This window comes from Cephus cinctus, unplaced genomic scaffold, assembly GCF_000341935.2.
Source record: "Cephus cinctus unplaced genomic scaffold, Ccin1 Ccin1_scaffold0480, whole genome shotgun sequence".
Lineage (NCBI taxonomy): Eukaryota > Metazoa > Arthropoda > Insecta > Hymenoptera > Cephidae > Cephus > Cephus cinctus.
The window spans coordinates 1100-25174 of NW_014333156.1; the positions used below are offsets into that span (position 1 = coordinate 1100).

The 24075-nt window shown below is 34.8% G+C and overlaps 4 protein-coding genes across 14 annotated transcripts; 2 read left to right on the forward strand and 2 right to left on the reverse strand.

Annotated features, from left to right (window-relative positions):
* Positions 1–2110: 2110 nt before the first annotated feature.
* Positions 2111–6753, forward strand: LOC107268159. 2 transcript variants are annotated; one of them, XM_025085459.1, is made up of 4 exons: positions 2111–2294; positions 3771–4259; positions 4345–5140; positions 5284–6753. In XM_025085459.1, the coding sequence occupies exons 2-4, from the start codon at positions 3788–3790 to the stop codon at positions 5501–5503; spliced, it is 1488 nt and encodes a 495-aa protein (XP_024941227.1). In that variant the 5' UTR covers positions 2111–2294; positions 3771–3787; the 3' UTR covers positions 5504–6753. The 2 variants fall into 2 exon arrangements, with proteins under 2 accessions (XP_024941227.1, XP_015596131.1); XM_015740645.2 differs by lacking the exon at positions 2111–2294 and adding an exon at positions 3048–3228.
* A 161-nt stretch (positions 6754–6914) lies between these two features.
* Positions 6915–8769, reverse strand: LOC107268157 (ubiquitin-conjugating enzyme E2 T). 8 transcript variants are annotated; one of them, XM_015740640.2, is made up of 4 exons: positions 8203–8727; positions 7793–7826; positions 7648–7709; positions 7003–7507 (listed from the first exon to the last, which is right to left on the reverse strand). In XM_015740640.2, exon 4 carries the CDS (start codon positions 7491–7493, stop codon positions 7011–7013), a length of 483 nt encoding a protein of 160 aa, XP_015596126.1. In that variant the 5' UTR covers positions 7494–7507; positions 7648–7709; positions 7793–7826; positions 8203–8727; the 3' UTR covers positions 7003–7010. The 8 variants fall into 8 exon arrangements, with proteins under 8 accessions (XP_015596125.1, XP_015596126.1, XP_015596128.1 ...); XM_015740642.2 differs by lacking the exon at positions 8203–8727 and adding an exon at positions 8052–8195; XM_015740639.1 differs by lacking the exon at positions 8203–8727 and having other exon boundaries at positions 6915–7507; positions 7793–8044.
* On the forward strand, positions 8291–20035 carry LOC107268155 (CD109 antigen). 2 transcript variants are annotated; one of them, XM_015740635.2, is made up of 6 exons: positions 8291–8428; positions 11694–11870; positions 11955–15990; positions 16075–16268; positions 16339–16619; positions 17440–20035. In XM_015740635.2, the coding sequence occupies exons 2-6, from the start codon at positions 11698–11700 to the stop codon at positions 17640–17642; spliced, it is 4887 nt and encodes a 1628-aa protein (XP_015596121.1). In that variant the 5' UTR covers positions 8291–8428; positions 11694–11697; the 3' UTR covers positions 17643–20035. The 2 variants fall into 2 exon arrangements, with proteins under 2 accessions (XP_015596121.1, XP_015596122.1); XM_015740636.2 differs by lacking the exons at positions 8291–8428; positions 11694–11870 and having other exon boundaries at positions 12175–12303; positions 12362–15990.
* A 37-nt stretch (positions 20036–20072) lies between these two features.
* Positions 20073–23601, reverse strand: LOC107268156 (G patch domain-containing protein 1 homolog). 2 transcript variants are annotated; one of them, XM_015740637.2, is made up of 4 exons: positions 23315–23601; positions 22775–23153; positions 22462–22695; positions 20073–22371 (listed from the first exon to the last, which is right to left on the reverse strand). In XM_015740637.2, the coding sequence occupies exons 1-4, from the start codon at positions 23376–23378 to the stop codon at positions 20148–20150; spliced, it is 2901 nt and encodes a 966-aa protein (XP_015596123.1). In that variant the 5' UTR covers positions 23379–23601; the 3' UTR covers positions 20073–20147. The 2 variants fall into 2 exon arrangements, with proteins under 2 accessions (XP_015596123.1, XP_015596124.1); XM_015740638.2 differs by lacking the exon at positions 23315–23601 and having other exon boundaries at positions 22462–22717; positions 22775–22908.
* Between the last annotated feature and the right edge of the window lie 474 nt (positions 23602–24075).

Sequence of the window (24075 nt, forward strand, 5' to 3'; positions counted from 1 at the left end):
TGTTAAGATTATTATTTCAATTGTTTCGGAATTTCATAATTTTTAACTATTGCATTCTAAGTTTGTCCTGAATAAAAGGGCAGTTGTAATTTTTTTCTATATCGGGTTCTCACTCTTCTTCCTGGCTACCTCACCAACACCTTGGCGTTCCCTGCCCCTCTGCCATTCCCTCATCTGAGTTAGTTCGGTTGCCGTACTCTATTCTTTTCGGGAATTTTCGTAGTCTCGTTACGTGACGCAACGGTGCGTCTGGCGCCCAGTCGGTGACTTTCGGTATCGCGTCCCGGGGGAATAGAGCATTATATTTGTGGCGTAAAACGCGTCGGGATAGCTGCGTCTCGGCGAGTAGACTTTGGGGTTAGATTACGCTTTAGTCTCAGTTTTATAGCACTGGCGAATAAGTTGAAGTATAAAAATTGCGTCACAAACAGTATATATGTATAGTATATTTGCTTATGTATACGTGTAGATTTGTAAATAAATAATGCACCTGGTCAACTGCATGCATATAATGTAATATTCCTATGTCGAGATAAACAACACAGCATTAGTCCAGTTAAATTGAGATATAATCGAGAATTTTAGTATTCATCTTCGATGAACAAAATTTATTTCTTTCTACAAAGCGTATGTTATTTAGATTATTCAGTCAAACAATTTTTTTACGTTATCGTGATTTGCTTATACGCTAATTATTTAAATGGATCATTTGTCTGATGTTATCGTCGATCGTAGTATAGGCCTACTGGGGACCCGCTACGTTAAATAATGGGAACGCACCGACTACGGCATCTCTTGGGTGATGTGGAAGCCCGTAGATTATCGTTGTTGATAACTTTATTATAATAAAGTAATAAATAAAATAAAAATAAAAATTTATATTTTGTTCGGTTTTTTTACCTTCAGCTTGCAGCCCGTACAACGTTTGAGGAGGTCGGAGCGCTCACGCCGGTCAAACCAGTGTTAAATTTTAGTAAACGTTTTTGTAAATTTAATGTATTATGTAATATTGGTCAGATAATATTATTGTAAATTCATCGCTCTGAATTTTTTTATGGGAATTTTTCTATCTGAATTTTTTCACTTCAATCAATTAATTCATAAAACTTCGTAAAAACAATAAAAAATATTGAGCACTGATTTGACCGGCGTGAAGCGCTTCAACCTCCTTAATACGTTGTATTTTAAAAAAATCATAACGTCCAGAAGAAGGAAAAAAAAACTTCCGATGGAGGGTCTCGAACCACAGACCTTTGGCTTCCTAACCCAATGCCTTGCCTATGGACCAACATCATGTACTTTGTATACTTCCTTCGGAACTGAGAGATAAACCATATCCACGATTTTCCTTTAAACATATAATCATCTTACCTAAATTATTAACAAAAAAAAAAACGAGAAGCTACCCTAAAAAATTAAGGTAAGGTCTACAATAAATAGCACATAGTTATTTAAGAAAATGATTTCATATTTATTTATGTGCACTTGCATATGTGATCTACAATCTGAAAATATACTTTCCCAATAGAAAGCAATAAGAATTATAACACTGAAATACATTTCTATTATATAATCTTTGATACATGTGATAAATCCTACAATTTTTCCATCATTAATTCTATTTAGAATGTTATTAATGTGACTTGGACCAAATGGTGTTCGTTTCTCGCACACAATTTGCGCGTGCGCGCTACAGTCTCTTTTAGTACAAATTCCCACTCATGGGCAGCGCCACAAGATAGCTTGGTGTGGCGGTCCGCACCGTCCCTGCAGCTGTCTCGCTCGGCGGCCGCCGCAGACGCCACGGCGCTCTAGTCAATCCTTGAACGGGACGCCACAGCTCTAGTCTCCATGAGAACAACGTGCACGCAAGGTGGTCGTCGCCATCTTTACATTGCAGTACTACGCGTGGTTTAATAGTTCCAAGTTTATATCATTTGACAATAAAGGAAATCTTGAAAAAAACGCGCGTGCTTAGTCACCCCCACTTATCCTTAGCCGATAAAAGAACTAGCACGACATTGGGATTTTCGGGGCGCCATCTACCCACCGGGATTGGAACTAAAATTTTACTATAGTATATGCTTCACATACTCCCACCACGTTCTCCGCACCTCTATACCTATCTACACTCAACGGTTCAGGTGGCGGATTGCCTATGGTTGCTCTGTGTAATATTCCGCACTATATGAAAATTTTGTTTCACTATTCATGTGGAGAATAGTTTAAACTTTTTTTTTAAAGTGTATATGTTAATATTTTGTGATCTATTTTTCTGGATACGAAAGGATCAGGTAGGAACTTAAATGATATTTATTTCCGATTAATTTCATCTTCCGCCCACTTTGGCTGGTTTAAACTTGTTTCTCTTTTGGTTTTTTGATGCATCTTGACATTTTGTGCGATTCGATAATATGAATGATTTTGGAGTGTGGGTCTTGTTATGTAATGTTTCCCAATAGAAAGCAATAAGAATTATAACACTGAAATACATTTCTATTATATAATCTTTGATACATGTGATAAATCCTACAATTTTTCCATCATTAATTCTATTTAGAATGTTATTAATGTGACTTGGACCAAATGGTGTTCGTTTCTCGCACACAATTTGCGCGTGCGCGCTACAGTCTCTTTTAGTACAAATTCCCACTCATGGGCAGCGCCACAAGATAGCTTGGTGTGGCGGTCCGCACCGTCCCTGCAGCTGTCTCGCTCGGCGGCCGCCGCAGACGCCACGGCGCTCTAGTCAATCCTTGAACGGGACGCCACAGCTCTAGTCTCCATGAGAACAACGTGCACGCAAGGTGGTCGTCGCCATCTTTACATTGCAGTACTACGCGTGGTTTAATAGTTCCAAGTTTATATCATTTGACAATAAAGGAAATCTTGAAAAAAACGCGCGTGCTTAGTCACCCCCACTTATCCTTAGCCGATAAAAGAACTAGCACGACATTGGGATTTTCGGGGCGCCATCTACCCACCGGGATTGGAACTAAAATTTTACTATAGTATATGCTTCACATACTCCCACCACGTTCTCCGCACCTCTATACCTATCTACACTCAACGGTTCAGGTGGCGGATTGCCTATGGTTGCTCTGTGTAATATTCCGCACTATATGAAAATTTTGTTTCACTATTCATGTGGAGAATAGTTTAAACTTTTTTTTTAAAGTGTATATGTTAATATTTTGTGATCTATTTTTCTGGATACGAAAGGATCAGGTAGGAACTTAAATGATATTTATTTCCGATTAATTTCATCTTCCGCCCACTTTGGCTGGTTTAAACTTGTTTCTCTTTTGGTTTTTTGATGCATCTTGACATTTTGTGCGATTCGATAATATGAATGATTTTGGAGTGTGGGTCTTGTTATGTAATGAGATATCGAGTTCATAAAAATTTTTGAGCTGTTTTATATAGAAAGAATTTGGACATGATGTTTTTTACTGGAAGGGTCAAACGTGCAGATGGCTATTGACAAATTGATCTGTATTGATTCCAGAGGCCGAAGTAGGACATTAAGTAAAATAAGAAAGAAAGACAGTAGATATGATATTTTAAGAAGGATACTGTTTTCTTTAGTTGCATTTGACTGATTTTTTGTTTTACTTATATGCAGAATAAGACAGCTATTTTGTTTATTTAGATGTTTATTAATATTTATGATTTTGAATATGTTTTTGTATGTATTTTGATTTCGTGTATATAGTTTAGAATAATGCAGATTGAATATCAATGAAATTATAATCATCAATTATTTACAGGGTGGCTAATAAATATAATGGCGGGAGATGATACTGAACTATGTGGGTTTCTGGATGCAAAATTGCCAGGAAATAAAGGAGTGTCCCAGAAGGTTCGAAAAAGGTCCTTAGCATCTTGGAAAGTTTGGAAAAGACATTGGTGTTCTGTAAAGAAACTAGGTCCTGGCTTGGGATTTGAAGTTCAATTAGATTGTGGTATTAGTAGTGGCAGTGCAACTGTACCAAATGAGAGAGATAATTCTATAAAAATACCATTTGATGCATTCATATGTCGAACAGAGTCTAGATCAAAACAATTTGCTTTTGGCATTTTTCCTGCAAAGGAGAGAAAGCCTTTGCTGTATCTTTCTGGTAACTCTGAGACAGAAACTCAGCGTTGGATGGCAAATCTTAGACAGTTTTTAAAACCAAGAAGGCATCGTTTTATGGATGGAACTTACTACATATCTATTGTTGATAACACACATTCTCGAGCTGCTGGTCTAATAGGTAATTTTTTGTAAAGATAATCTTTCTCTGCATTTGTAGAAAACATATTGCAAACTTTTAAATATCATTTTTTAATTTTCTAAAGGGATGCATGGTGATATGGTAACCAGTCGTCTTGGACTATTTATTAAAGATGTACATTCGGGTGAAATAATAGAGAATCTAGAATGGAAGGAACTAAATCAATTTCATTTATCTACGGCTGGCCGTCCGGAGGATGTAAAGAGAATCTGTGTAATCCACACAACAAAAGCATTTCGTGGTGGTATTGGAGAGCTTTATATATTTTGTTTGGAGGCTGGAAAATTACTTCAAGATCTTGTGACTCAGGGCCGTGGTCCACGACAAAAGCACCTGAATCAAAGACCTTTAAGTCTTAGCGAAGGCGACCTTAGGTTGTCTATATATAATGACAGCGATTCCGAAAACTTTCCAGTACTCAAAAGCAAAGTAGCCTCGAACCTCATCAATGCGGGTCTCGGATTAATGATGTCCTCTCGATCAGGTAGCGAAATAAAGCTTCTTAATGAAATAAGACAAAGTACAATGCTTGAAAAAATAACAAGCACCAAGTTATCCATCCACACGCAAAGAGCAGTAGATAATATCTACCAACTGGAGCCTGCAACCATTCCAAACATTAGCTCCAATTTAGAGGAACCAGAAGAACCATCTCCAAGAAGAGTATCAAATATATCAGTGGCTTCAGGAATTTATGAAGAAATCCCTGAGAATGTTGATAATTTTAAAGCTGTCAGATTACGTTCTAACTTGTATGAAGACCCAGAGGATTTATTTTTTGGATGTTGTTGTCCAAAACAGCAGCCACCACCACTGCCTCCCAGACAAATATGTGGATCTGGTTCAACACGAAATGGAAGGTAAGTAAAGCAAAATGCCACTTGGTTATTTAAGTATACCGTCATTGTTACACGTTCGTAAATCATTTAAAAAAGCTTTAGGCGCTATCTCAAACATTAACTAACATTTTTCATTCTAAGCTAACGTATTTTTTTTATTGTAGTATTAGTGATGACGGACTGGATTCCGAAGAAGGTACTCGATCAGCTACACCGAATACTCAGGATGAGGCAACTCCAACGCCAGAGGAAAAAACGAATACCATGAATCCCACGTCAATAGACAACTCGGACTACGTTACAATGTCACCACGATTAAAAGACATCGCTCAAGGTAATTACAAGAAACCTCCACAGGAAGAATTCTACATGGTGATGCGGTAGATAATAATTTAGTATATGAAATAACTTATATGTAAAAATATTTAGTCAATTATATCAGTATGAGTGTGCAGTAACGCTTCAGGATGCATACAACACGAACTGCACCTGATAAATATTATATGGAGTAATTCAAGACCTTTCAAGATGCGTTTGTAATAAAGAATAAGCTAGTAGTCCATTTTATAAATTTCAAATGCCCCGCTGTAAGATCTATAAGGCAGACAGACTGGGGTACTGGAGCTTGATTACAGCTTACGGTAAATAAAATGAATTTATTGAAATATAAGATAACTTCAATAAGTTCGTAATCATATAAATTGCACTGTGATGCGTGTATTACCGATCTTAATCAGTGAATGACTGGTTAAAATCTCGACGTTAAGTGTTTGACGAAATAGTTGTAAATGTTATAATAGTCTGGATATGTGAATGTGTGAAAATGGATAACAGTAATTAATACGGACGTAAATTTCTACGACTTTTATACAATTTTCTATGAAACTTTCAGAAATGAACTGATACACCACCACGTACAAAATATCATATAGTATTTCATAGTTTTCTAACGTAATTTGAGACTTGTTACTTATCAAGAGAAGCGTCATAATCGCAATACTATTTATTACTACTGCCTTTTGCTATGTGCCTCGATACGCGTTATATACTCTAAACGTTGTTAAGGAAACCTTGTTAAGCTTCACACGGTTATTATTCTATTGCATATTGTTTGCAAAATTGTGCAGCTTTTTGATAAAATGGAAATCGGTTCGTTGGCACTATACGTATATAAAAGTTTGGCATTTGTTGAGAATTTCAATGGTGAATTCGATGTTGCGTGCTGGCATGAATCGATTATGGGCAGATTGTTTGTAAGTTTGGAAGATTATAGGAAAACGTAAGTAAGAGGGCCTTTAATTAATTTTGATGATTTGAGAAATCTGTATTTTCGTTTTCCTTTTTCAATGTGTAAGACAGCTTTTTTCGGGCTTTCACTCAATGTAGTAACAACAGATTGTGATAGAATATATTATGACGATATGACATAATTTTAAGATAAAAAGAAACGCTATAAATGTTGCTTTGGATTTGTGTGGTGCATGACGAATACTCGATCTATGTTGATTCTGTATTGCTTATAAATGAAATGTAGTAAATTTAATATTGCAGTCAAGCATAATACTTGGTACATGATGGCAAAATACATAAAATATTGTAGTTTTCTTTGACGTTGACTTGACTTTCTAGAAAAATTTGTTATTTAATTTTATCCCCTACAGTCATACCTTATTTTTAATTATACTATTATGTATTATAAACCTTGATATTACATTATATTCTAATTGTTATTAACAATAAAAATAATAATGCCAAATAGTTTAGTTTTGTATTTTAATGACAAAAAATTTCAATATTTATGTATACAGTATATTTATTGATCAATATATAAAGTATATAAAACTATAAAATATTAATGTAGTAATATTCTAGATTTTAAGTGGTTTTTAGACTATTCAAAATCATTTTTTCGTTTCTTCTTTGCATTTTTATATGTAGATTGTCTGGCTTTTCTTTCAAACTCAGCTTTATTTATGCAATATTCTTCAGCAATCTCAGTCATGAGGGGATCATCAGGATTTGGATTGCCAAGTAAATGTTGTACTGCTGTTAAGAGATTCTCCAAATTGATTGTAGGCTTCCAACCACCTTTTGGAGGCATTTTGAGAAGATCCATACAAATCCGTCCGCTGTTATCTATATTGGGATGATATACTGGTGTCAAGAATTTAATTCTTGGAGGCTCGAATGGATAATTGTCAGGGATTTCAACTTCAAGTTGAAATAATCCGCCATTGTATGGACTATTATTTGGACCCATGATACTGACAGATAAAACATCCATTTTGTCAGCTTTCGCATAACAGGAAATTCCTTCTGGTGGATCTTCCACAAGTCGGGCAAGTTCTTTCTTTATCCTGGATGCTTTCTGCATGACTTATGATCACCCTAAATCATATATAAACTTGTTGATCATACTTTAAATTAATATTTATAAGTGTAATATTCAATAATCAAAACTGTGATTATAAACAGGCCATAAATATACCACATTATAAATATAATATAAAAAATAATATAGGTCTTACCCCTCACAATAATAACATTAAGTAATCCAAGTATAAACTGGAACTCGAACCAAAATTCCGTGCTATTGAAAATTAAACTTAATTAATCCATAACCTCAATGGTCTTAACGGTTATCAATCGCAAAATATATTTAACGAAACTTACGCAAAATTGTTTCGTTCACACACCACACGAAGTACTATATTTAAACAAATAAATTAGATAGAGGGGCTTCTCATTTAATAAAATTATTCAATTTTAAACCCTGCAATGGTTACACTACACAAACATATGTATGTATGTACTATGCACAGACAGTATCCAAGTGTACTTGTATGTAGTATGCAAATGACAAAGTAATCGTTAGACTAAACATTTATTTTGCCTAGACTTATAGAGTTTTATAATCTAAAAAAATACATACTAGAGAAAATCAACTGCCTATAAAAAAAGATCTTGGATGAGATTGGCAGGTATATGAGAACACGAGACGGCCCTGAGCTCTACTTTATATGTATACAAATGTAAGGTATAGTGTGTGTGTTATTATAGTGTAGCATAATATACTGTCATACCGTGTGTAGTGAAGAAATGATGTGGGAGTACGTTGGCGCATAGCGAAGAAAACGCTCGCGATCATGAATAGTACGTAGTGCACTTGTACCGCTCGTTAATTCAAAATATTAATACATCAAATAACAATTTTTTGTGGATGTAGTGAGTGCATAGTGATAATTACATTTGATATGTGAGTTTGAGAAGGAACAATTTAATAGCACGGGGACGCCAACATTAAAACAGGTAAGCCAACTGAACAGGTATTTTGGGCGTTGACCGTACGTAGTCTTTTGCTACGACGCGCTCACTATTATTATTTATTCGTAGGACGTAATTCGTACTTTTTTCTCATAACCCATTGACCTCTTAGAAGTATAAGATTTTAAATTTTTTGACGGTCGTCCGTCAAAACGTTGATTTATCACGGTAGATAAGGGCGCACGCGCTACTCCTATTATCAACGTTACTCTGGACTTGCACGTAACTTCTGTATGTATAACTGATGTAAAGAAGAATTCTTAGCAACATAATCTTTCGAATGAAACAGAAAATAGATAGAGATCTTATAAATATGCTAAATTGAGCCCATTTATTGCATTGATATTTTAGCATTCATTTAGGCTTGATGTATACGTTGTAGGTTATTGTGATGGGTCCATCAATAGGGCGTCGGCAGTGTTTCGAATGCAATATGAATTAAGAAAATATTTCTAAAATATTTCATATTATCATAGTCTCCGAATACAATAGTTATTTATTTTTTAATTAAATTATTAAATTAACTATTTACCGTCGAGTTATTATAATGTACTGATAAGCTGTGGCCTGATTTATCGAACTATGTATTAATGATTCGATTATGAAGGTCGGTTCTATTTGAATTTTATGATAGTGAATGATTTTATTCCGAAAGACTCTAGGAGGATAATATATGAATTACAAAAGTTACAAATTGCTGTTTTGGAATAAAATTTAATGTATCAAATTACGAGTTTTTAAAATTTGTTTGAAAATTAAAAAACTATTCATATTCTTGATTGTGTTATCTCCCGCTATTCTGGTTTTTTTTTAAAACAATATTTTCTCTTAATGATTTATATCGTAATAAATATTTTAAACGTATCGTAACCTATTAAGAAGTTTGATTGGAATGTAAAATCGAATGCTTATTTTTTTTATTTAAGTTTACACTCTTAGAATCACCACCTTTATTAAGGAAAAGCTATAAAAATAACGAAACTTGAGCGTCATTAATTTCCAACAATTCTTAAGTATTCGACGTACATTATATATCGAAAAGCTTTAATTTCAAAGATACAAAACGAATTCGTAATGTTTATAAACACCAGCAGCTGCTATTTGAACCAGAGATTTAAATTATCTGTCAATTTACATTTTTTTAGATTTCTACTAGAACGAGAATTTGCATGTACCCATTATAATATCCCTATTAAGCATATGCTAACAATTATATTTAAAATATCAGAAGAAACATGACCCGTTTGAGTTTCATTCGAAACTTTCTTTATATTAAAAAAATTATCTTATTGACTGCTAGAGTAATATACGTGGGCGTTCTCACACATTACTCCCATGGCATTAAACTTTGTTTCGCGTTAGTCACAATATATGTACATAAGTAATCTTGTATCAAGACACTTGTTTGAGTATTAGTCAAATATATATTTGACAAAACTCCTCGCCCAAGTCTTTTAATAAGAATAATCTGCACACTTATTATAAAGAAATAACAATCTAGTTTTAATTAAAGCAATTTGTATGTAAGAAATGTAATAATTCTAAAAGCTTCAGAAATTTTTTAATTATTATGTTTATATCTATGCCATATCCAAATAATTATGAGTCATCAAGTATAAGTCATGAACGTTCAACTGCCAATGTTGAGTCACGAATATTATCCTTTTAACAGCAATAGTGTATTTCATATATGGCTAATTACTGTAATGCAATAAATTCTTCAATATGTCAGAAATTAAGAGAAAGGATTCCTTGCGACATTAATACTGTTTAAATGATGCGGAACGTGATTACGTTTTTAATTACAAGCGTCAAGAAAGTTCTATTTATATGACATTTCATCATTGTGCGTAGTTTTTTTCCCAATTATTCTGGTTGTTCACTTTGTTTATCTCTTCCTGTTGATCCTTTCGGCTTGTACGAGGGTAGGCTGAAAAGTAATGCACACATGCTTGTAGAACGCGAGCGAAATGAGCTACAGAAGCGCGCCTGGTGGCATTCATAAGTAAAATTCCTCTTTTACACGCATGCGGAGTTTAAAGTCCTTGCGTCCATCCAGTGCATTTTGAGCAGCGTAAATATGGAGACGTGTTCTAGGGCTATGTCAACGAGAGTTAAACAGCGTGCTGTTATCGAATTTTTAACTGCTGAAAAAGTGACACCTACTGAAATTCATCGTCGTTTAAGGGGTGTTTATGGTGACGAAGCTGTTAATAGGACTACTGTCAATCGATGGGTAATTAGATTTCGTGGTTGCGAGCTTGGAAAAGCCATAATTGTTGATGAAACACGCACAGGACGTCCCATCACTGCCACAGACGATAAGCATCGCAAACTCGTCGATGATTTGATTCAAAATAACCGGCGAATCACTCAACAGCGTATCGCAAACCATGTTGGAATATCCAAGGAACGTGTTGGCGTCATTATTCAACAATTGGGATACCGGAAAACGTGACAACGCTCGTCCACACACCTCGCGCGCAGCTGAAGTTTGAACCGATTCCACACCCTCCTTAGTCCCCCGATCTTGCGATTTTTATTTTTTTCCTCTACTTAAGAGAGACCTGAAGGGTAATCATTACACCTCAGACGATGAGGTGAAAGCAACTATCAAATCCTGGATTCGAAAAAAGTCGGAAGAATTTTTCAGTGACGGAATGAAAAAACTTGTTACACGTTGGGAGAAATGTGTTAGTCTTAACGGTGACTATGTTGAAAAATAAATAAATGATTTTCAAGCTTAAGAATTGAACTTTAATTTACTTTTTACCTGATCTCGCTATTTCTTTTCGTTAGCGTTCTACAAGTATGTGTGCATTACTTTTCAGCCTACCCTCGTAGTTTCAAATGTCATTGACTGAATATCAGTTGCAGATTTTTATATCACAGTATATCCTTGAATTTAAGATTTCGCGCAAGCTGAAAATTCGCGTAAGACGAATAACTCTTAAATATGATATTCTTTGATATGTATGTTCATTTCAAAGGATAATTCAGATTGTAAATCTAGACCCCGTATCTACGAATTCGCCTAACTCGAATTCGTGTAGCTTGAGGACTTACTGTGTAGACATTTCTCTGGCTTATACCATATAAGCTTTTAGAATGCTTTTAATGGAAATAACTGTACTTTCTTTATAACATGTTTCTGAATACTTAATACGAAATCAAAAGGGGATTATGTTGAAATTCCCACTGTTTTTTGGGTTTCATTAAAAAAGTGTTAAAGAAATATTTTTCTCTTTAGGAAAATGTGGCTCTTATTTGTGGTATTATTCTTCGCAAGTGGCTTTGCTCAATCTCCGCAAGATAATCCTGACCCCACCAGGTCTACTTGGAGCCGATTTGATGAGAGGGAACAAACAGGTGGTTTTGGATTTCGAAATGCAGGTCATTCTGGTGATAACATCATCATCAAAGAAGCGTAAGTGTAATAATAAATATTTTATGATGAGAATGGAATCTAAAAGGAAAATCGAATTTTGTTAAGATAAATTCATTTTCGTAGGACGTACTTTGTCGTCGCGTCAAGGATGGTTCGACCAGGTCAGGTATACCGTGTAGCTGTGAACGTTCTTCATAGTTCTTTGCCTATGATGGTTCGGACTTCTATACAGAGGAATGGCGTAGAGATATCAGCTGATCACCAAGAAGTTAAGGAAGGTATACCGGAGGCTTTAATGATGAGGATGCCACCCACATCGGTCACTGGGGATTATAAACTTCGAGTAGAAGGAATGTACAATAGTCTAACGGGTGGCCAAGCATTCCTTAACGAGACACAGCTTACATTCTCGCAAAGATCTATGACCATTTTCATCCAGTTGGATAAGCCTGTATATATGCAAGGGCAGAAAGTAAGATTCCGTACAATACCTATTAATACAGAATTGAAAGCATTTGACAATCCGGTAGACGTTTATATGCTGGATCCTCATCGTCGTATCATGAGAAGATGGCTTAGTAGACAGAGTAATTTAGGAACAGTATCATTATCCTATCAATTATCGGATCAACCTGTTTTTGGTGAATGGGTCATCCAGATCATCGCTCAAGGTCAAATCGAAGAAAAGACCTTCCTTGTAGAAGAATATTATCAAACGCGTTTTGAGGTGAATGTTACAATGCCTGCTTTCTTTTTTGAAACTGATCAATATATTCATGGTATTGTTATGGCAAATTACACTTCTGGTGCACCAGTCAGAGGGAATCTCACGCTTAAAGCCAGTTTTCGGCCAATTAATAAAGCACACACCACATCCGTACAGAATGAAATATTTGACAGATATTTTAATTTTGATGAACAGTATCCATCATGGTTTAAGAGACCTAATTTATACGAAGATACCATACCTGTACTGAGGTTCTTCAATGGAACATATAAATTCAAGTATTCTATGACAGAGTTGATGCAATTTGTACCTTCCTTAGATGGAATGGAAATGACCGTAACGGCTACTGTTGGTGAACGATTCTTAGATGAAATTATTGTTGGATATTCCACCGCGAGGATCTTTAATTCTACTATAAAGATTCGCTTCTTTGGAGAATCACCACAAGTTTTCAAACCTGCCATGCCGTTCGAATTGCATTTAGTTGCCTCATTCCATGATGATTCACCTTTAAGATCATTGCAATTAGAAACAGCACGGATGGAAGTACGTGCTGATATAGAAAGTCATACTAATGGTAGAAGAACCATTGAAAATCAATTTGTAATCTCCTCATCCGATAACAACGCAGTATGGTCCATGAAGTTTGATTTGAGAAAACAATTACATTTGGACGAGGGTGGCCAACATGCACAGCAGATTTTGAATGATATCAGCTCTATGAGAATCTACGCTTATTTACTGGATGGGGAAGGTAATAGGGCACAGACAGAATTATTACTTCTTGCTCATGAATCTCCAAGTCAGAAACATATCAAAGTTTCTACCTCGACTGAAAAGCCCAAAGTTGGCGAATATATTATTTTACATGTACAAACAAATTTCTATATCGATACTTTCAATTATATCATTATGTCAAAAGGCACAATACTTTTGACTGGACAGGATAGTATGCAACACAATATACGAACTCTGGCTATTCCACTCAGTCCGGAAATGGCACCAGTTGCTACGGCAGTTGTATATTACGTTGGTAGATATGGAGAAGTTATAGCCGATACGTTAACATTCTCCGTTAACGGAATTTCTCGTAATAACTTCACAGTTTTTATTAATAATAAAAAGGCAAGAACTGGAGAAAAAGTTGAAGTTGCTATTTATGGAGAACCTGGTGCATATGTAGCTCTATCTGGTATAGACAGAGCATTCTACACCATGCAAGCTGGCAATGAACTTACGTATTCAAATGTTATTACAAAAATGGCTTATTTCGGTGAACAAACAAATGGCACTCATTTGCACAATTGGCTGCACCATGATGGAGATCCCGATGAAGTCGTGTATTTCCCATCGTCAACTTTTGGTATCGATGCAAACCGCACGTTCGAATTTGTAGGTTTAGTTGTCTTTACGGATGCAATAATTTATAGAAGACCTGAAATTTGTAATCGTACTCAAGGATATGGAGAGTGCCTATCCGGAAGGTGCTACAGATTAGAGAAACAATGTGATGGAGTTCCTGATTGTGAAGATGGCACTGATGAATCTCACTGCATACAAGGCAATGCTACTGATTTATTATACTTTCGGAAGTGGCGCTTTAACAGAATTCAAAGACAGTATGATAACGTTTGGCTGTGGAAGGATATTAATATTGGACCCCACGGAAGACAGATATTTAATATAGAAGTTCCACGTAGACCAGTTCATTGGATGATTACTGCATTTAGTATGAGTCCGAGTGTAGGATTTGGCATGTTACCAAAAGCATTGGAATATATAGCAGTTTTACCATTCTTCATAAATGTCGAGATGCCAAATCGCAGTAGGCAGGGTGAACAAATTGGCATTAGAGTATCAGTGTTCAATTACATGAGATACAATATAGAGGCGACTGTGGCCTTAGCGGGATCAAAGGACTATAAATTTGTTCACGTAGAAGATAACGGCATTGTACAATCTTACAGACCAAGAACGTCCTTTGGAGAACATCAGTTTTTTATATGGATTCCTGCTCAGGATGCCTCTATAGTATATTTACCTATTGTGCCTGTGCGATTAGGTGACATCAAAGTGCATGTTTATGCAACGACATTAATAGGACGAGATGAAGTCACAAGAACAGTTCATGTAGAGGCTGATGGTCTTCCACAGTACAGACATGAGTCTATTCTTCTGGATTTGAGTAACAGAGCTAATGTATTTCAGTATATGCATGTTAATTTAACAGGAACTCCAATCATTCCTTATGACGAAGAGCGTTATTATATATATGGCTCCAATAAAGCTACAATTAGTGTCGTTGGTGACGTAGTTGGTCCTATTTTCCCAACGATGCCCGTCAATGCAACAAGTTTAATGGGTTTACCAATGGATTGTGCCGAACAGAATATGTTCAGCTTCGCCGCAAATATGTACACCACTTTATATATGCGGTTGATCAATCAAAGAAATAGAACGCAGGAAAAGGAAAGTTTTTATCATATGAACATTGGATATCAAAGACAGCTATCATTCATGAATCATGATGGATCCTTCAGTCTCTTCCGAAGTGATTGGAATCAGTCCGAGTCTAGTGTATGGCTGACAGCGTTCTGTGCTCGAATCTTTCAAGAAGCCAGTTTCTACGAATGGGAAAACTTTCTCTACATTGATCCAGAAGTGATTGCCCAATCAGTTTCTTGGGTATTGAAACATCAGACTGAAAACGGTTCATTTTATGAAATCAGGTGGCTACCTGATAGAAAGATGAATAGTTCTGTAAATTATGAGAATGATCTGATTAGGCATAGAAATATCAGTCTTACTGCTCATGTTCTCATTACTTTGGAAAGTGTAAGGGATCTCTCTGGTGGTTTGGGATCCAAAGTAGCTTTGGCAGCGGCTAATGCAGTGAAGTATCTAGAGCGAAATTTAAAATTGTTAGATGATCGTGGACGACCATATGATATTGCTATTGTGGCATATGCTCTATTAATAGCTAAAGCTTCTACAGCTGAAACGGCTTTTAAAATGCTGGCAAAGCATGCCAGAAGAGAAGGTGGCCTGACATATTGGGGTAGAGAAGCTGTTCCTCTTCCACCTTACAAGTTAGAAAATCAGAAACCTTTCCTCTTACCAAGGTTGCCTTATAAATATGATGCTGAAAATATTGAAACTACTGCCTATGCTCTTCTCGTTCATGTCGCCAGACAGGAAGTGATGGTAGAATCTATTGTAAAATGGCTAAATGCACAAAGATTAACAGATGGTGGTTGGGCTTCTACTCAGGATACTGCATGGGCTATGAAAGCCTTGATTGATTACACTGTTAGATCAAGGATTAGGGATGTTAGCTCGTTAACAGTTACTGTTGAAGCTACTGCTTTACCTGGACAAACTAAAACTCTTTACGTCAACGAGAAGAATATTGCCAGACTTCAAACACTTGAGGTATTTTTATTTTTCATTAAAAAAAATAAACGTCAATTATTATTCGGCTTATTTTATGATGCTTTTAACTATTTGTTATTTCAGATTCCAGAAGCTTGGGGTACTGTCAAGGTACAAGCTAAGGGTGCTGGTTATGCAATTCTACAAATGTCTGTACAATATAATGTGGACAACAAAAAATTCCAGACTCAACCACCTGTTAAATCATTTGATCTAGTAACTAAAGCAGATTTCCATGGTAGAAATCAATCTCATATTACCTATACTAGTTGTCAGAGGTAATTATACATTATGAGTAAGTGAATGTATTCTTTTCAATCAATTGAAACATCTTTAATCTTCTAATAGTTGGACCAACGTAAATGAATCAACACGTTCTGGACTGGCCGTACTGGACGTGACAATTCCGACAGGCTATATAATTCAACAGCAAAATCTAGACAAGTATGTTTTGTCAAAACAAGTGCGAAATCTCCAGAGAGCACGTTTCCAAGAGCAAAAAGTTCTCTTTTACTTTGACTATCTAGACCAGGAAGAGACTTGTGTCAATTTCACAATAGAAAGATGGTTTCCCGTGGCTAACATGTCTAGATATCTTGCTGTAAGAGTTTATGATTATTATTCACCTGGTATGTATTGTTAATAACAATATCAATTCTAATTATTAATAGTTTGAATAATCTATATGGATGATTTTACGTGAAATTTTCACTTCGAAATCTCGACCACTTTTGATTTGTCTAAATTTATTATTCTATGCATAACAAATATCGACATGTATTTTTGCGTTTTTCGAGTTCTCATTCATTTCGCTTTTACATCTAATTTTTAATTTTTTCCTCAACTATAATGATTTTAAATTTTGAAACTAAAAACAATCGGCACACTTTGTTTAACCATTTAATGGCCGAGTTTTTTCTAGTAATGTCATAAAATAACTTATTGCTTATTGCTAAATTAGGATTTGTGCCATCTCGAAAACTATTCGTACAGAATGAATTCATCTTCAATTATTAATTCAATTTTTTCTTACCCGCGGCTTTGTCTGAAATTTGCTACTTTTGTTTTTCGGTTACTAAATACAATTTTGAACTCATAATTAATAAAATGAAAATGGCGGATCCAATATGGCGGACCAAAATGAAAACAAGTGAGTTAATTTAGATGAAACTCGGCATTTGGACGTTTTTAAAGTCGCTGACTATGAATCTAAACTCAAAATGCAGAACAGTTTTCCTGTGTGCCAATAGCTTAAAAATTGCTTTTAAACGTGTCGTTCACATTTTGGGATCGCTCTCTAGCTAATGAACATATCAAACAAGAACTAGTAAGGGTTGATTTTTACGATTAGAGGGTGGGGTTTTCACATAACTATTTTTATTCACAAATTTATTTTTATATATATATATATATATACACATATAGTGATATCTTATTTTTCTATTACAGAACGTTTCCACGAATCCATATTCGACTCGTTATCAACGTATATATTGAATATTTGTGAAGTATGCGGTAGCTCTCAGTGTCCTTATTGTCAAATCTACAATGGAGCAACACTTTTCACTACTCCCACAAGATTCTTGATAATATTATCCATGACAATGGGTATCGTAAGATTCCTTAAAACACAGGAGTTGAATGTTGGTTAACACGTAACAGATTATAACTTCCATAGGAGAATCAAAGTAAACGCATGGATTTTTGCGTCAATTCGGTATGGTATTTCTTACCGATCTCATTTTTATGTTCTTTAAATGATTATATTATTATTATTTCATCAATATTACTACGATTTTACGATCAGTATCTAGTTACTTCGATTTACTTAGCATTTAAGGGATCATCACAGTGTGACCGCCCGAAAAATAGCCGATTTTCGCGATTTTTTTTTAGGTGGATGGAACAAGGTAATCGGTCTAATTTTTTTTTTACAAATTGAAGCATCTACGAAGTATACAAAATGATTTTAACAAATTTCTTTATGTATTGTTTAACGTTGTTTTTATTTGTGGAAAATTGAATGGAAAAAAAATGGTGTCCCATGGTGGCCAGGATTGCGGGCGCAAATTTTACCTGAATCAAACATTTCAAATGGTTTATAAACCTGTAGGAAAGCTGCTATGCTCCTATGGAGGCTTTTTTGTTGTTAGTAAAATTTGAAAAAATGGCGTCGGTTTGAACAAAACGTATAAAATTTATCCTTTTTTTTCGACAGTTTTTCGTAAAACAAAATAGGAAAATTTCAAAAAAAAAAGCTTCCATAGCAACATAAGAAATGACGTGAAGAATGTTCTGTTAAAATTTCAAATGGATAGCTTGAAAATTCTTCCTTTGAGAGTGGCCACCGTTTTGAAAAACACCATTCTGAGAAAAACGCGTTTAAAGTTCGGAATGCGCCAGGTCTGACCCCTGGTCCAATCCCTTCTTCTAAGAAAGGCTGTAACGACCGAAATAATTCGAATTTCAATTTAAAAATTGGATAGAATGTTTATAACCGTGTATACTATCAGATAATGAAAAAACAAAAAAATCGATTTTTAGAAAATTGTTCACTGTGATGATCCTTTAATGTCTAATCGTTGGATGGTTTCATTGGAGTTAAAAGAGAATTTAAAAATGGTTATATATGTATAGAGTTAAAATAGAATATAAATATAGTAAAACCTCACAATGATGTAAGGTTCTAAATCAGCCATTTCGCAATAACGTAACTATGTAACTCTTCACTTTGTCAAGTTTCATTTACGCAGAAACTTCTCTATTGAGGAAGTATACGTGGAAAATTCAAAACGATAGAGAATAAAAAAAGGAGTAGAGATAGACTATTACGTTACTGAAAATTTTTACGTAGAACGAAACCTACGTCATTATGAGTTTTACGTTATTGAGATATTTTATTGTATGTGTATCTATATTTTTTAAATGTATGAACACACAATAGATACGTATTGAACTGTACATTAAGTCTCTTTTGACTCTAATGCATATCCATTAAAATTTGGATCTGACTAATCTATTTTAAGTGGGCATTGTACTGCACTCTCAGAGGCAAAGGATTTTAAGTATAAATGATCAAGCTCACTAAAAGTGCCCAAAAAAAAGATATACAGAGAGCTGATATTATCTAGTTGTATAATATTAAAGGAATAAGATTATAAACTTTGAGGCTTATAGTCTATATCTATTATTAGTTACAATTATGGTATTTTATTAGCCATATACACTGAGCGCAATCTGTACATAGAGATGATCGTGATTATTGTTACATTGTAGAATTTTTTAACTCTGAGAAAGGACATATTATATAATATGAAATATTTACACCATGTCAAATTTTTGTACCTGGAAAACTTTGCCTCTGTGAGACTGAAAGACAGTAATATGCATATTATATAAATATTTACAAAATTTTCCCGTTTAAAGCGTGAAAAGTTGATCTATTCTGGTAGAAATAATGCGACTCCATCCATAACTAGGCAGTTAAGTTATTATTGTAAGTTTAGTAATGTACCGTTAACGCCAGGCGAAGGGTTGACTCCGTATGATATATATTATTGGCCTTATTGGGCCTATGAATCATTCGAGAGACACACCGAAGCAGGCTTAAGTTTTAGAAAGCCGTCCATGCGAGATATCATTAGCGAAACAAAGTAATTTGTATTTTTGAACCTTGTACTATTATTAAATGATAGATAGTCGAGAAGTCTCTCGTATTACCATTGTATTACGTGTATCGATCCTGTAATTACATATTGTTTACATCAAAATATAAATATATTTATCGAGATTATGTAGAACAGCCTTGGCAAATCCACTAAGATTAACAGACATTTAGCTTTTTATTTTACATTGAAAAATTATAACTTCATTTTTCAATAATGTAATATGTATCTTTGAAATAATTATTACCACGGGACTGCACTAACCTATCGCGCAAATAGTTCAAACATTATTTGTAACATGTTCGATGTTTTTGTTTTATAACATTTGTATAAATAAATAATTGAATTAATATTGAATTAAATAAATATTGAAGTAATAACGTCCTTTGTTCTATTTGTATAAAAAATGTAGGTATGTTTATATTATATGAACCAAAGGCCACTTTATTTATTAATCTTCATAGTATACAATACAATGCATTTAAAATTATTTTAATATTTCGATTTTTTCGACTTCCGTTTGTGCTTTGATTTATCTTTATGTTTATGTTTTTTCTTCTCCTTCTTCGATTTTTTTACCTTTGATTTTTCCACCCATTTACCTAGTACTTTTGTTTCCACACTTGATTTTAGCACAATATTTTTGAAAATTGGTTTTCGTGCCTGAGAAATATTGCTATCCAGTTTGTCAGGCGAATTATCATGATTAGGGGGAATTTGCGGAAGTGCTGGTCCATACATATCTGGTGCCTCTTCTGATAGCTTTATTATTTCTTTTCTTGCTAAATTTTGATCTGTAGATTTGGATATAATTAAGACTTTCGTTTCCTGTTTCGTGGTTTCTATTGATTCATTATCGTTAGACTCTTTTCTGCGAGTTGGTATTATTAATTCATTGAAATCTAATTGTGCAAAAATTCCGCGTGCGGGTGAAGTATTTCGCTGTAAGTTTACTTGCTCACATGTTTTTCCAATTAATACAGATTTCACTTTCTCACTGTCGATATTGTCTTCAACGCCAGTGTCAGAGTCTTCACTACTACTCAAGAATATTGCTTTGAAGAGATCTTTTTTGTCCTCTGTCTTATCTTTAGGAGTAGCGGAAGAATCCTGATGGCCTGTAACATCCGTACCGGAATTACTGTCTGAATTCTCTGTTATGTTCGGCTGTTGCCTATCAATATTAGACTTTAAAGTTAATAAAATATCTTGAACTCCTTTTCCAAACACTTTTTCATAAGTTGCTTCAAATCTTCGAAGTTTGTGAGAAACGGATGCATTAGATGCTTCAGTGGAAATATTCAAATGAGTTTCTGTTTCCTGTTCCGAGAGTACTGCAGGTCTTTTCTCCATTCTTCCTTGGTCCAATCCAACTTGACACTTTTTCTTTTCAATCATTCTTGTGGCTGTTTCAAATTTTTCTGAATTTCCTGAAAAGTCTAGACAATTAAATACTGAAAATTTACTAATTTTCTTATCCGATTCGGGTTTTGCACAACCGGCTCTTGGTTCAGGAATGTTGAATCTTTTGCAAACAATGTGTGCAGGCTGCCATTCGATTTTTGTGCGCATTATCTTCGACTTATCTTTAGTCTTCATGTTTCTGTTAATTTTAGATTCTGTAGTAGCAGTACTGGAATGTTCCAATTCACAGCTGACCAATTTAATATCAGTTGAAACTGGCGGTACGAATAATCGTAATGCTTGATCAAATTCAACCACTTCATGATCACGTTCCCATTCGCTCATTGAAAGTGGCTGTATAGAAGCAAGTTTTTTCTTCTCACCATTTTGAGAAAATATTATGTACTGCTCGAACCGTTTTTGTTTCTCAATATCAGGTAAGAAGGGTCGCACTGATTGGATACTTGAAGTATTAGAAGGAGTATCACTGGAGACGATTTCTGAAGTATTCCTTGAGCATAAATTTTCAAAAACCTTGAAATTTGTCAAAGCCCCTGTTACACTTGGATCTGTGCCTACCATGCCACCTTTTACGAAATTAGTAGCAGTCAATTTTTCTAACCATGATATATTTCCTTTCGCTTGTTGTGCTTCTTGTCTTTTTTTCTCTTGTTCATGTTCCCGTCCTTGTAGATTTAATGTTCTACAAATAATTTTAGCTGTGACTGAGGTATTTCCAGATACATTAACTGGTTGAATTTCTTTTTGTATGTCATTATGTAGTGTCGATGCTTTAAGAGGGTTGTCATTGATGATTTTATATCTGTCTTCAGCATTTAAGTCATGTCTTGCAAGACCTTTTGGTTTCCCATTTTCGTAAATGAGATTTTGGTCTATGGGAGGGTAAAATCTGCTCTTCCTGGCGACGTGTATCGGTTTGAAATCTGGTGGAAGTTCTGGGGGTTTGAATATTTTTTTATCTTCTAAACGATTTTTTGCATAGATGAAACCTTCTATGCATTTCTCTTGTGAGGTACTTGCACTATCTTCTTTCTGGGACCATCGTGATTTTGTTTTACGTTCTGGTCCTAAGGCGAAATTGTAACGAGACATGTCATCTTTTGCATAGATGTCTTCGTCATCGACTTCAAAAACACCTACTCCAAATGCTTGTCCATGTATTGACAACTTTTTATCCTTATCTTGGATATTAAATGCTGGTATCTCAAAAAGGTTTACATGACCAGAAAGTACTGGCCGCCTATCCAATCCAGTATACCCGATACCAAAACAATTGTCCTTTGGATTAAGTCTGCAATACAATAATTATAAAGAAGTACAATGCATTGCTTTATATTATTTTGTATCTTACTTATTGAAGTAAATAGAACATAGTACATACCTGAATGGTTCATAATCATCTGGAGCGAATGTTATATCTACATGCTCATCGTCTGATGCATCAGATTCATTTGCAACCATCTCTTCCTGCTGCACTGGTAAAGAACAACCATAAACTTTTACTCCCCTGTTTTGATGTAATATTTTTATCTTCTCTCTTTTAGTAATACGAGGACCAACACCCTGACCTGGTTTCCAACCCATTTTTCTCAGTAATGTTATGCCAACAGTTTCTCTATAGAATTAAGAATTGATTTCTACATAAATATACGTATTGAATCCTTACAGAATGAAACATTTTTATAAGAACTTACTTCACTGGTTTTAGAAGTTCTTTTAAAACTGGTGCCCCAGGTATTACTCCATTTGGATCTTGTCTAAATCTCTCACGTTTGGTACCTCTTTTTCCATGATCTGTATAATCACTAGTAGATCTAATTCCCATTGGAGCAATGCCAAAGTTTCCAGTATCCTCTTCATCCATAAAATCTTCTGGCCGCTGATTGACACTTCCAGCTTTACTGCTCCGAGATGATTTAAACTGTTGGGGTCTCCAGCCATCGCGAGTACCGACGCTATTAAAATAACCCGCAGAAAATCCACCAGTAAAAGCTCCATGGAAACGACGTCTACCTTGAGTGTCACATGCATATTGATCTTCAATAACCACTGGTTTTTTCCTTGGTAGACTTTCTAATAAAAAACAAGTCCAACAAATATTTACAATTTATATTATATATTAGGATTTATATTAACTTAATTATTAAGTGCAATAATAGTTTTCAATGTAACAATTGAATAAAATATTATTTGAAAGAATATATGGAAAAAAGAAAAAATTTTTCAGCACTGACCTTCATCCAGGAGCTCTAAGCCAGTTCCAAATGTAACATAATTTTCATCATCAGATTCACTCATTTTCACTCAATTAGACTTTGCAAAATATATCGTCAATCCACATTTGTTTTATCAAAGCATTATACGGTTACGCATATGTATACGCAATGTACCCAATTTTATCGGTATAATAATAATACCTGATTTATGTACCTGCGTGAAGTTGGCCGGCCAACTTTTATTTTTTAAACTTTTTTTTATTCCAATCGTTTGATAGTCGTTTGATAGTGTTTGATAGTCTTGTAAAAACGTTTGATAGTCAATAATTATTCCAGAAAATCAAAATCAAAATCTAGCGTGAAGTTGGCCGGCACTTTTTTGTTTCTAGCTGGATTTTGTTTTTCCAGAGTTCAATCGATGCAAAATCGTTTGATAGTTGCGAATTAATTAATAAAAACGTTTGATAGTCCATCGTTTGCAAGAAAAATGAGAAAAACCATATGCGTATCAAGGATCCCAATCGATACGATACAATCGATTCCTCGATCGGTGAGTTCATTGACTTAGACAATTAACAAACTTTTTCTACTTCCAATCGTTTGATAGTCGTTCGATAGTCTTGTAAAAACGTTTGATAGTCAATAGTTTCTTTCAGATATCAGTGTCGCGATCAAATGGACAGAGAAACAACGATGCGCTCTCCGCTCTCGGGTCATTCTCGAACACACCTATAGCAGAGATGAGTAGGGAGATTGCCAATGAGCCTGTTTTTGGTGAA